The 13,388-nt window shown below is 43.4% G+C and overlaps 2 protein-coding genes across 2 annotated transcripts in view; both read right to left on the bottom strand.

Annotated features, from left to right (window-relative positions):
• Positions 1–11,274, bottom strand: part of SLC38A8 (solute carrier family 38 member 8) — a 36,816-nt gene extending 25,542 nt beyond the window's left edge. The window contains exon 1 of the mRNA XM_077831511.1: positions 10,648–11,274. Within this exon, the coding sequence (XP_077687637.1) occupies positions 10,648–10,663 (16 nt within the window). The 5' untranslated portion in view covers positions 10,664–11,274. The remainder of the gene's footprint in view (positions 1–10,647) is intronic.
• A 292-nt stretch (positions 11,275–11,566) lies between these two features.
• The window catches only part of MBTPS1 (membrane bound transcription factor peptidase, site 1), a 43,618-nt gene continuing 41,796 nt past the window's right edge, over positions 11,567–13,388 (bottom strand). Inside the window, exon 23 of the mRNA XM_077831508.1 lies at positions 11,567–12,399. Coding sequence (XP_077687634.1) covers positions 12,203–12,399 — 197 coding nt within the window. The 3' untranslated portion in view covers positions 11,567–12,202. The remainder of the gene's footprint in view (positions 12,400–13,388) is intronic.

Genomic DNA, 13,388 nt, shown 5'->3' with positions numbered 1-13,388 from the left:
GCACCGGAGCAGCAGGGTTGAGCGGCTATAGGCAATTCCTCCTCCCCCGGCCCTCAGTGTTATGGACTCTGGGCTCTGTGCAGTGCACGCTGAAGACATATGCATGTTCAAGAATCAAAGCAGAAGAATGAAGAAGTTACATGAGTGGTGCCAGCTGTCAGTCCTGCCCACCTCATTCACCCCCTGCCCTTCCTAATAGCAAGTTCAGTTCCCCCTGCACAACTAGAGATGGGAGTTTTACATCACTGGAAAAGAGCGATGCCCAGGCTTTCCAAAGGGGGACAAGCAGTGCTGCTAGCCCTAGATGGTCCAGAGCTACCATGCTGATAACACACAGATACACCTGCCTGTGTTATCACATTCGGTTTATACAGGGAGGGGAGCAGCAGTCTCATACCAATGATCCCTTTCTCCAGGGCAATTCCTTCAGGCCCCAGCTGCCTTTCCGGTCTGATCCCCCTTCTCTAGTCAGCTGGTCCATCACCTGTCTCCCCAGCCCCCAAAGCCATCCATCCTGTCTAGAAGTCCTCCATTGCTGTGTCCATGCCCAGGGGCAGCTCTGCTCTGCTTGCCATTAGCATTATTTTAGGCACTCTCATCTCTGCCTTGCTTCCCTGGTGGTGGAGACACTATGTAAAGATGCAGGAAGGAAGCCCTGTGGGAATGCCTGTTCCCAGAAAGCTACAGAAATAAAAAACAGGCTCAGTGGCTTGGCTTAGACACAACTGGATTAGAAGATAGCTAGGGTATCGGAGAGGAAATGGGGAGCTGCACAAGAGGCAGGGCCAAGATCCACGGTCTTGGAGAAAATAAGGCTGACTGTGTAGATGATGGGATAGATGATAGGACAGGGAGCAGCTGTCACAAGGAGAATCGGGGCACAGATGAGGCAGGCTGCACTGCAGGTGAAGTACAGCGGAAGGACTGGGCCAAGGGGAAATTATGATAGCATCTAAAATGGCTCAGGGTTTATGCAAAGAAAGTTCGATTAATGTTTTCCTGTAAATAACTTTCAAAGCAGCTTTGATCCACTGACAGCCACAGACACTGTTGTTTTCTCAAGGACACATGTAGAAAGCCTGCACTCTGGCATGGTGTCTTTAGGTCTGTACTCAGCCATGCTTTGATTTCTTGATTCAGTGAACAGTTGCACCTTCTGGAGAGGCTGATAACGTCTTCAAAGCAAATGGAGAGGCTGATAACGTCTTCAAAGCAAATACTGAGCAGGAATGCCAGAAAGGGGCAGTGACTGTAAGCCTGGGAGGCTGCCAGCAGTTGAAGTCACGTGACCTTATTTGCAAAAGGTTTGATCCACTGTAGTGTGGGCTGAGATCACCTGCCTGGTTCTCACATTCTGTGATCATCAAATAGCCTGGTTTGGAGGAAAAGATATTTTCACACAGTATTTATTCTGCTGGATTACGAGGTTATTAAATTTTGCAGACCACCGTGTATGATAGCTTTGAAAGCCAGTGTATATACCACCGATCAGGTTTGGGTTTCTTTGCTACACTGATTTCCTTCCCGCCCTGGCTTCTGTTTTTCCATCGGTTGCTTTGGAGTAACTCACGCTAAGGAGTAACAGTGGAAGGCTAGTATGCTGCCGCCTATCATGGTCTTTGAAAGCCAACACAGGTAGAAGATAGGTAGAGAGTAAATTGCAGTCTGCCCTTCTTAGGGATATCCATGACCTGCCAGATCAGATCAAACCAAGGTCCTGTCTCCAATACCGGCTAGTACCAGATACTTCAGAGGAAGTGTCAAGAAACTGCAGAAGGCAGTTGTTAAGTAGCCTGCATTGTCAGTTGCTGGATTTGCGTGTGCTCTCTCTCTGTATGCTGTACTCGCCCTGCAGACCTCGCTAGTACCGCCCAGAAAGACAGCAGATTTGGTTCAGTGGTGAAAGCGCTCAGCCAGGTTTATTGCCCTCAAGACACAGGACTGGTGCCCGGCCGACAGCACGGGGACACTAACACACAAGTGTCCAGTGGCAGGGATTCTGCTCAGTCAGCGGCGGGACCCCCCACTGCCCCCTTAGCCAGACAAAGACATCCCTTCTGTGACCCTTCTTTTATACACTGATACAAACAAACTACGTATTACCCTTCTGACGTGGTTAGTCTACACCCTGCACCTGTTGGTTTGAAAAACCTTATCTCTAGGAGGGGTCAGGGTGTCCCTGTACCGTCTTCAAAGAGTGTGTTTATACCATCACTTTGTATTGGGGTGTTCTTGTACTAGCCTTCTGGAATGTGTTTAGTGGATACCTAGTGCCTAGTACTGCTGGGGGGTGCCTGTGTTTTAGCAACATCAGCCATATCCTTGCCAAGTTCTTGTACTGACTTTTGCTGACTTTGGTTTGGGTCTCAGGCCTGCACCAGGCCCAGTATTCCAGGCTCCCTCTCTCTCTACTGCAGCTTGACAACATGAAAAAACCAGCTTCTAAATCCATGGTTTTCCCTAGATCCACCTTTAGCAAAGTCCCTGCTGCAGTAGAATCTGATGCGTGGATAGGACTCCAGTCTTGCCTGGGGCTTTTGGGCACTACTCCATTATGAACAACACAGCAAGGACTTGAAATCAGGATTTGTAGGCTCCAATTTCAGTTGTGCTATAGGCAAGTCACTTAACCTGCTCATTCCTCAGTTTACCCATTTGTGTAACCAGGGAGGCAGTGTGTTATATGGTGTATAGGGTACCAGACTGGGATTCAGGACACGTGGGTTCTATTCCTGGGTCTCCCTGTGTGACGTTGGGAAAGCCATGTAACCGCTCTGTGTCTCAGTTTCCACATCTGTAAGATGAGGCAAACAATGCTTACCACCTTCATTTGGAAGCACTTTGAGTCTATAGATGAGAAGTGCTAAGTGGACTGTGGGGTGTTTTTGTTTCTTGGACTAGATTGATCCACCCCTCCTGTCTTCCAACCTTCTTCAGAATCTACACTACCAGTGGCCACTACTGCCCCAGATAACACTCCTGAATGGGATGATGGATTATGTTCAATAAATACACTGTGAAAGCCACAAAACAAAACAAAGTCACATTTCCCTGGTAAAAGAAGCCACTGTGAAATGAAGAAAACTACCCACCCACGGGCAACACTGATAAGAGCCACCTCTGTGCTAAATAAAAGCGCTCTAAAAGCCTTACTCAGAATACAGTGCAGGTCAAAGAATTAGTTCAGTTCACTCAGAAAGAAAAAAAATAAAGAGAAGAGAAGACCTGGCAGCAGTCACACAGGAATCCTGGTTATGTTGCTATTCCATTGGGAAGGGCCTGTCTATACACACCTTTTGTGCTGCTTTAACCGTAGCAGTTTGAAACCAGTCTAGAGTGGTACCACACCCCCTCGTGCGGGTGCACTTATCCCCCTATAAAGGTGCTTATACCAATGTAGATTATTCCTGAAAATTGAGGGAATAAGCCATACCAGTATTATTGTGTCCACACTAGCTTCTGTACTGGTTTAACTATTTCAGTTTAAAAATAAAGTCTCAAACCTAACCAAAATAGTTACATCACTATAAAATGTGCCTGTAGACCAGGTCAGCATTATATATACTGTCCTTAATTTCCATGTCTTCATAGAATCAGAGGGTGAGAAAGGACTGCAAGGGTCATCTAGTCTAATCCCCAGTTAACTCCGTAACTGGCCAAGCAAATCAAGGTCTAACACTCAAACGTGTTGGTATTTCTCTGTCTGACTACAACGTGATAACTCTTGAATGACACATCCAATTAATTCCACAATTTCTGGGAATGTTCTTGGCATCAATGGGCACAAACCTATCGATTTTGGTGGGGAAAAAAAATACAGGAATAGCAAAAGGGGGAAATGAAGCCCTGGCATCTGGATAACCAGCAGCTTTAATCACCTCTAATGGTCTACAGCTTAAAGCAATGGTTGGTGGCAGCCATTAGCACCTTCCACCAAGACACCCCACATTTTAGCTCTGCCCATGTCCCAGTTTAATTTAAAATGTTTACTCCCAGAGGAAAAAAGATATGAGAAATGTGGGGGAAGAAGTGGCACCCACAGAGCCCCTGGCATGGGGTGAAAATAAGGAACCCTGGCATGGGGAGAAAGGGAAACGGGGATGCACACAGAGCCTGTGGCATGGTAGAGAAGGGGGAAAAGGAGGCATGGGGGGGGGAGACAGTTGAATGAGGGGAGAGAGTGGGAGACCCGGTATAGAAGGGGGAATTTGGAGGTCACGCAGATCCCCTGGCGTGGGAGAAAAAGGGGGGAGCATAACATGTGGGGGAGGAAAGATTGGAAGGCACACAGAACCCCTGGTATGAGTGAGGGAGTTGTGGGGTAGGGAGTCCTTGAAATAGAGGGGGAAGGACACAGTGGGCACACTGGGTTGGGGGGAGGAATGCTCCTGGTGTGTCCAACGAGCTTAGCTTACAAAACACAAAAGCAAGAAAGCATGCTACTGTCTAGTATTAAACACGGTTTAATGTTTTAACCTGAAGATTACTGCACTTCATTTACCTGACTTTACCTATTAACCATAATTATTTCCATACATAACAAGGAAAATCACTCCCCTAAAAGTTCTTGTAAGTTCTTAATAGACGTGATATCAATCAGAGACCAGGGGAGTAAGGTAATATCTCTTATTGGACCAACCTCTGTTGCTGAAAGAGAAGATTGAGCTACACAGAGCTCTTCAAGTCTGATATCAATGCCCCTGAAACTTTGAAGTCGAGCTTGTGACCTTTTTATTAATGAAAACAGTTTTGTTGAAAAATGGTCTTCAATAAAAAAGTTCTGTGAAAAACTGTCAACACTGTAGAAAATTGTTGTAATTTCTTGGGGGGGGGGGGGGAGAAGAAGGAAGGGGTGGGGGGCAGGGGGAGAAGAACAGCCTTCCCCTCCAATCCCACCCACTGTTATCTATCAACATTTTTCTTTTACCCAAATCGTAATTTTCAGGAAACAAAATGAATTGTTGATATCAAAAGCATGATGAAAATGGCTAACAAAAATCACAAATAAAATCCGTAAAACATTTCCAGCTCCTTGCACCAGCTTTTCAGATTCTAGCTCAAGATGTTTTAAGCATTTATATACTTTTTTTTCTTTTAATCTCAAAGTATCATCACACAGCGTTATAGTATTTTGTCCTTCCAACAACAGACCTGGCATGACAATGAAGGTGCACAGCACCCGCTATTTCAGTGTCTGTGTGGGGGACTTCAGTCAAAATACTCAAAAATTGGCCCCTAAAGTCAGGCATAAATACTGATTGAGTCTATCATGGGGCAAGGCTTCTCCCCAGCTTGCAAACACTTGCTGCCAAGACCAGTCCCCTTTAAGAAGGTTTAGTCTCTTTTCACACAGGCAAGTAAAACAAACAAACTGTCTTTGAACTCACTCTTTGCTCTCAGGCTTCAGGGGCACCCCTCCCAGGGTCTCCAGTGCTTCTGCTTCCTGGCAGTTTCCCTCCAAGTTCTGGTCAGTTCTCGGAGCAGTAACCCCAGGGCTGCTTCCCTGAGCACCTTGCCCCTTGCTCCAGGGACCCACCGCAGGAGTTAGCTCTGCTCTGCCTCCCCTTCCCCACACCCAGCCTGTCCCAATCATGCCCTTCCACCTCCATATTGCCTGCCCTCTGACAGGCCTTTATAGGCCCAGGTGTAACCCAGTCCCCTTTAATTAGCTGGATTGGACTCATCTGCTCTGAGACAGGGGAGCTGGGGCCAGTTCTACTCACAGGAACCAGCTGCCAGCTTTCCACTGAACAGCTCTAAAACAGTCATTAGAGTGTAGTTGCACCTGCTAGATTTCAAACAACATGTAATTTTTTAAATCAGGCTGTTTCCCTCCCTCCCCAGTTATAGGCAAGTCTTTTTATTGTACAATTTTAGCTCGGCTACAGCAATAGAGATGGAGTTGGATCTTTTCTTCACAGCTCCCACAGGGAGCTTGGTGCCTCAGCAATTTATAACTGCATTGGGTTGAAATTTGGTGTGTAAAGTGTCAGCCCAATTAGAAATTATTTTACAGAACATCCTTCCCATTGGTTAAGCTGTTTAACCTGGGCTCTAATGCTGGCTGAGCCAGTGACTCCCTGTGTAACCTTTGACAAGTCCCCTGACCCTTCTGTTCCTCAGTCAACCCAGCTGGAAAATTAGGTAAAAAGCAAGGTCTGGGATTGAGGGGAATTGGTGCCTCTGAGCTGAGATCTTTTGGGCAAATACATTACAAGATTTTGCCTTCTGAACATAGCACAGCAATGACAAGTTGCTGACATGGTTTGAGAGCTACATTAAAATGTCTGGCCTTAAAAAGAAAACCTAGCTAAAACTAAAGCAACAAACTATACTGATGACTCTGGTTGTAACTTTAGTACCCACTATCCCAAAGGATATTTTGCCTTTAAAAGATATTGGATATACACAGTAGCAATTCATAACCCTGGGAGCTTGCATTCTTATGGGCCACTTGTCCATGTATAACCCAATATCCAATTGAAATGAGCAACAGAGATAAAAAGAATGTCTACTGAAATAGCTGTGGTCACACACTCCTGACTAAAGATTCAGCGCTTAGCTACATCGCATTGCCATCTGGACTACGAGATCATGATTTGTAAAGTGCTCTAACATGTTGCACTCTAACTGCTCTGTATCTAGTGCATTGTTAACATAGTCCTATTTGAAATGGGATTACATCAACACAAACTAGGTCCCTTTCAGTTTGCACCAGCAGGGTCTACACGGGGTAGTTAGCATGTACGGTAGAGCACTCTACAAATCACAGCCCTGTAGTCTGGACTGCAGCACCGTGTAGACAAGACATCAGATGTCACAGCTGTGATGTGTTTGTTAGCAGGAGGTAACACATTACAGAAGTCACAACTCTCACCGTGAAAGACAGCATTTCCAGTCTTTGTGTGATTGCTCATTTTTACAAGGGAGCTTGTCAGATCATCTATTAAGATGTGAAATATTTCTTAAATGTAAGCGGCAAAATTAAAATTGATCATTTCATGCGCAGCGTGTCTATCCTCATCAGTCCAAGAGGGGACATTAAGCAGAGAAAAGTATAGCAGCTCATCTTTTAAAAAATACTTTTCCTGGCTTTGAAAGTCTCCTGGCACAGATGGGATCTCCAAAGGGCAAGTTGCTGTGACCTCACTGAAACAAAAAGTCTCATTGCAATACACAGTATCTGTGAGTTCACAGAACAAAGCACTCTGGGGACACCAGCAAGTGGCAAGAATTATTTCAGAGAGGGCTGCTGGGGAAGCAGGGAGAAAGTATTTTTAAGAGGGTAGGTAAAATGCATTGCTGTGTTGAAAGCAAAGGCATTCAGCACTCAGATCTGTACTTCACTTGATTTTCACTAGTTTGCCTTTAAGATGGCACATACCTAGTTCACGGTTGGTAGTAATCTTACTTACCTCTAAGCCAGATCATGGGTTCAAGTCTCATCTCTGGAGACTTAGGCTCAGTCTGGATGACAACACAAAAAAGCGTACGTAACACTAGGAAGCTGCTGCATGGTTGGAGCTAGTTTTTCCCCAACCTGTTGGTGCCACTCAGGTTTAAGATCCCATGACACTTACTGTAAGAGTAAAAGGAAAACCTTAGGTGTCCTAGCAAACATTCACACTCTCAAAACAAGTTCAAACGTCCAAGGCACTCTGAGAGCTATTGCTGAGCAGTGAACAGCTCTCACATTTACCTACCCAGACACAGCACTACAGGTATGTGTAACTTGGCACACAGAAATGGTGTTTTTTTGCAACCACATTTAGACCTGTCTCTACTAGGCAGAATCTGTCTATACACAACCATGAAAGAGAACCAGGCAGTTAAAACAGCATTAAAAGAAAGCAGCCTTGGGCTGGAATCTCCCCTCACCAGCAGTTAGCTGACAAAGTTCAGCTTCCCTTTCGGGGATATGAGCAAAACCAAAGCAGAGTTTTTTCACTCCAGGTTATGAGTATTATTTCCTTCCATAATGCCACCCCGCCCCCCCTTTAGTAGGTGCACTCTAAACACTGGCAGCAAAGTCCCTGCCCCCAAAACATCACAGATAAATAATAGGCAGGAAACAGACGGAGAGCACCAGACAGAGATAAGTTAGTAGCTCTTTATCTATATGTTAAATAATCAAGAAATGTAAACAAGACCCAAATTATTTCTCAACTGTGACACTGTTAGCCAACAACTTTCCCATAGGCATCACAGACAAGTTGCAGAAGGGGCACAAATGTGGAGAATGATTTTATAAAATTATAAATAGGTAAAAATCAGTCAGACTCACTGTGGAGATTAGGCAAGGAAAATGCAGCCTCCTCTCAGGCTGTATCCAGGTTGCCCCACCCCTCCTTCCTGCTGTTGCTGCATGCCAGCTGTACCCTATATTTTAATGAACCTCAGCTGCATCTACTTTCCAACCACTTAATCCTTGACAGTTTGATTCCATCCTCTGCAGATAAAAATGTCTTGTGGGTTTTGTCCCTGCCTGGGGAGTCTTTGTCAGGATATTAAAGCTTTAATAGATTACCCAGTAATTAGGTAAACAATTTCTTCCCAGGTCTTCTGATTACCAAAGCATTTAAGCTGGGGCTTGCTCCCTCATGAGCATCTTTTCTTGTTTCAGCTCATGGTAAAACCAGAATGCTAATTTAATCCGTCACTAACATTTCTAGCATCAAGCAGAAGGAAGAGCTTAAGCTGGGGGCTCTTTTTTCAATCAGGGTTCAATAATAGCAAAAGTGATGACCAACAGAGTGCTGCATAATTTTTAAAGTTTACTTGCGTGCTTAAGCCCTCTGTACAAAAGGAACCAGGCTGTGAAATTAGACGCTTGGGCCCTGATCCTGCAAAAACCGACTCGTGCTTCATTGGGCTCCATGGCCCTGCTCACATCCATGTGCTTAACTTTATGCACAAGCATTTGCTGGATCAGGACCTTTAAGACTTTATGCCCTTTGGGGTAGGGATTGCCTTTTCATTATGTACAAGTACGTACCACAACAGGGTCTCGCTCTCATATGGGGCCTCTAGGTGACACTGCAGTAGAGATGATATATTAAATACAAAGATCATCTGTTATGACATCAATCTTATTTCGGAGTTCCACAACTCATATAGTCTAGAGCAGGTCATTCTGAAGAAATTCTGAGATTTTGAAATTTGGGTTTGTCCTGAATCAAGACAAAAAGTGAAAATCTCAGCGTTTTTTGCAAAACAATTAATAAAATATTTCATGTTGACCTCATTGAAAAGTTTCCTTTCAATAAGGTCAAACATTTCAACTTTTAGATTATAGCAGAGTTTAATATAACATAAATCAAAATGATAAAGAGAAAATGAAATGCTTTGATAATTTTCTGTACAAACTGTCAACAAAATAAGTGTTTCTACAAAAATATTTCAATTTAATCAAATCAGCATTTCCCAATGCAAAACTGTTCCATCAGAAAATTTTCAAACAGCTGTTCTATAGGCCCCTCAGACCAATGACATTTTGTATGTATCTAGCACCTGTCTTCTACAGATCTCAAAGCATGTTATTTGTATTACCATTCGTGCCTCGGGACCCCAGTCTGCGATCAGGACCCCATTGAGCTAGGCACTATACAAATGTGGAATAAGAGATAGTCCCTGCCCTGAAGAGCTTACAATCTAAATACAAACAAGAGTTAAGCCTCACAACAGCCCCACAGGGATAGATAATATTCCTATTTTACAGATAGATTAACAGAATCCGAGTGCCTTGTTTGCCCAGTGTCACACAACGAGTCATGCACGAGCAGGAAACAGAACCCAAGCTCTCAGTTTCCTGCCCCAACACTGGAGAACAATGGTTAAAATGCTTCACCAATCAATGCAAGGCCACTTGTCATAACCTTCTCTAAAACTCTGGGGTTTTATACTGGTGTAACTATTTTGGCTGGGGTGTGTGTGACTTTTTACCAATATAGCTATACCAGGACAATCACTAGTGAGGACCCAGTTTATACTGCTATAAAGGTGTCTTACAGTTTATTCCCCTTCTGTACAGGAATAGCTATGCTAGTACAAATCACCTAACCAGTATAATTTTGTCCACACTAGGGGGCATGGCTGTACCACTCTTTGTTTTAAAATCAATCAGTATTAAAATGCTTCCAAGTTTGGAGGCTGAGATCATAACAGCTAGGCAGAACAGCTGATTTCAGTGAGACCAGGGAGCTCAAGAAAGCAGGCTGCCTCTCACGAGGAGGAAGAGGAGATCTGGGTATCCTGTATTAGTGAGGAGTCCAGGAGCAGTCTACAGCTGTGTTACACTTTGACCACGGATGCTGATATGCTGTTCGCTGACATTTCTTTTATTGTCTGTACTACAGTAAGTAAAACTCAATTAAAAACTCTGCCCCACAGCCCCGAGGATGATCCCATACATCCTCTCTTAAACATGTCTTCTTACACCTCTTTTCTTACTGAGACAATAGAAAGGCCCATGTCCAACTCCAGTCTCAAAGCAGAAATCAGATTTAGCAAGTAGCCTCATATTGGGGAAAAATTATCATTAACTTGCACTCTAAGAAGATGATACTTCCTATATTTTTAGCCTACATGACAACAAACATCTTAGATTAAACTAAACCTTTCAATGCTTCCCTTTAAAGCAGTCCTCACCTTGTTGTCTGCTCATATTGGAAGGAGTTTCTTTGTATGGACATTGTCCAATCCATTCTTTCTGTAAAGCTGTATTTTATTGCAGAGGCGGGAGCTTTGAACCTTTTCTCCAACAGGTAGGTATATTTGAACAACGGCAAGCGTGTTAATCAAGGGTATGTCATACAGCCAGGTGCACTGTGTGCCTGGGCCTTAATTTTAACTGGTACCAAAAACAGTAGACCACAAATTAGAAAGAACAAAACTTTCACATAGTCAAGGTTTTAGTTTAGCTGTTTACCTCAGTTACCATATGGTTAGATCCTACGCACACTACAGATTTTCACCTGAGTTGTAACTCCTTCTTGAGACAGCATATTGTAGCAAAGTCTCCCGGTGTGGTTTTTTTGATTCAGGGCTTGTCTACATGAACATCTCTGGTTTGCATGAACAATCAGTTTGTGGCAAGGTGGGACGTGAATCTACTCCACACTAGCCTGTGCACATTAACTGTCTGTATGGACCTGCTGATACACATTAATAGCTCGTTAATGTGCCTTCATCTAGTCCCATTTCAAAGGGGACTAGACTATTAACACGCTGTTAATGCACATCGACAGAGTCCACACAGACAGTCCATGGCAGGCTAGTGCGGATTGGAGTCACACCCTAGTTTCCTGCATACTGACTGTTCATGCAGACAAACCCTGAGAATGGCTCTCTAACATTAAACTGAATTTTCAGAAGATAACGAACGTGTGAGGCTCTCAGGTTAAATACTGAAAAGCAGAAACCCCGGTTTTATGACACTGCTCACTAATATGCAAAATGGAAGGCTGAGAGGTTGGGGGGGAAAAACATAAAATGGGCATCATAATTACTCTCTAGTTTGGCAGCCTGCTCTCCAGGCTGGCATGGGAAAGAACAATTACTGGGCACATTTTTTTCAGCTTCATATAGATAACATATTTATTGAAAATTTGCTCCACCAACAATGGTGAAATCATGACCAAAAAATTACAAAACATCATGGTAGTTGGCTTTATAAAAATAAACTAACGGATATGTCTCGTTGATTTGTACCAGTTTCCCTCCAATTTCAGTTTCTCTTACATCGTTAAAGGAGTACGATGTAATTTCTACTCTTCGTCACAATACAGTATTACAAAATTGCATTCCATCTGAAAAAAATGATTTTGCTTCCAAATAGCAGAGGTCCTTAAAGTGACTTTTCTCCCCCTCCCCCAAAATAAATATAGAAAATACCCTTTACAAACAAATTTTAGTTTGGTCAGTGGGGGGGGAGGGGAAAAAAAAAGGTCCTTTTCCCCCTCTTGTAGTGACTGAGCAGGCTTTTAAACAGTGTTCAAGTCTTTGGTGAGGTTAGCTCCTGAAAATCGTAGTTTTATGTATATACGATCAAAAGTCCCTTTTGTCAGAAGCCAAAGACTATGAGATGATGTCACATGTGAATCACTGGTTACGATCACCATATATGATGCATCTTCATCAGGAGCGACCACCTGTCCAGTAAAGCAGCCAATAAGAGAAGGACATCTTTGGCAAGCATGGTCTGTCAAACGGAAGGCGTCTTTGGTGGATGAACCTGTTGCATAAGTTGTGGTCGCTTGACTCTTGGTTTCCGTCTCTTTGGCCTGCTCTTAGCTTTGTTGATCTGCACCACAAAGAATGCAAGAACCACCATTGCACCAAGGAAAGCAAAGACAGGTATTGTCTGTCCCACATCCTGGTTATAGCGGCCAGGCATTATACCTGTCAGAGGAAGTGGTGGGGAAAGAGAACAATTAAGAACTGTATCTGTTTCAATACTTTTACAACAGCATTTACATTCTTTATCTACAGAACATTCCATACAGTAATTATTCTTAATTAAAGCAGAAACCAATTCACTCAGATTACATTTTTAAAAGGCAGATTAATAAACGCAGAGCAACTAGTGCAGAAGAGGAGGATCGAGAAATCTGCAAGAGAATATAAGAGATTTCATCCGGAGCTAGTTTTAACAAATGAAGACCTAGCTTGGATCTGTATATAAATTTTCCCCAGAGATAGCAATGTCTTGCCTCTTACCAAAACAAAAAGCAAGCTTAAAAAAAACAACCCACCTTAACCTTGAATTTACTATCCGATATAGATTTTAAATGGAAACTATTCATTAACTACAAATTCTGATGCAGTGAAAGGATTGGTTTTGCACTCAGCTCAAGCTGGTGTAGAGATGAACAGAAGGACAATTTTGGGCTGGGCTGTTTTCTTTTTATACCCTTAGTTCTAGAACCCTGGAACTGAAGACTGTGCGTGTACTCCACCAACAGCAAACTGCTTTGAAATGGGCTCTTTCAGGGCATATGATATCACAGTGAAGGCAAATCCCATAAAGGAGAATACACAATATTCAAACTGAAGACTCTGCTAACTACTCTACAATTCCCCACCAGCACCTCTTTCCCAAACCACAATTCACGCAAATTATCTTGGAGTCAATTTTCAAGTCGGTGCACTCGGTTCTTTTTATCTTAATGGGAGCTGCTATCCACAAATTTTAAGTACAAAACAGACACCAAAATAGGATTTAAAAGGCTCCCCTGTAGACTATCAACATCCAGCAGCTAGCACCCAGGCAAAATAATCTAGGCACTGCAAAGAGCACTTATCGTATAAAGTCTGATTTCTACTTCAGTACATTGTGGTCAATGGGTTCTTCAGCAGAAAAAGGTCGAAGATAATCTATTTTTACTTAT

The sequence above is a fragment of the Eretmochelys imbricata genome, chromosome 12 (genome assembly GCF_965152235.1).
Source record: "Eretmochelys imbricata isolate rEreImb1 chromosome 12, rEreImb1.hap1, whole genome shotgun sequence".
In the NCBI taxonomy this organism is placed as follows: Eukaryota; Metazoa; Chordata; order Testudines; family Cheloniidae; genus Eretmochelys; species Eretmochelys imbricata.
The sequence above is the reverse complement of the archived record's forward strand: the minus strand, read 5'-3'. Positions and strand labels throughout refer to the sequence as shown.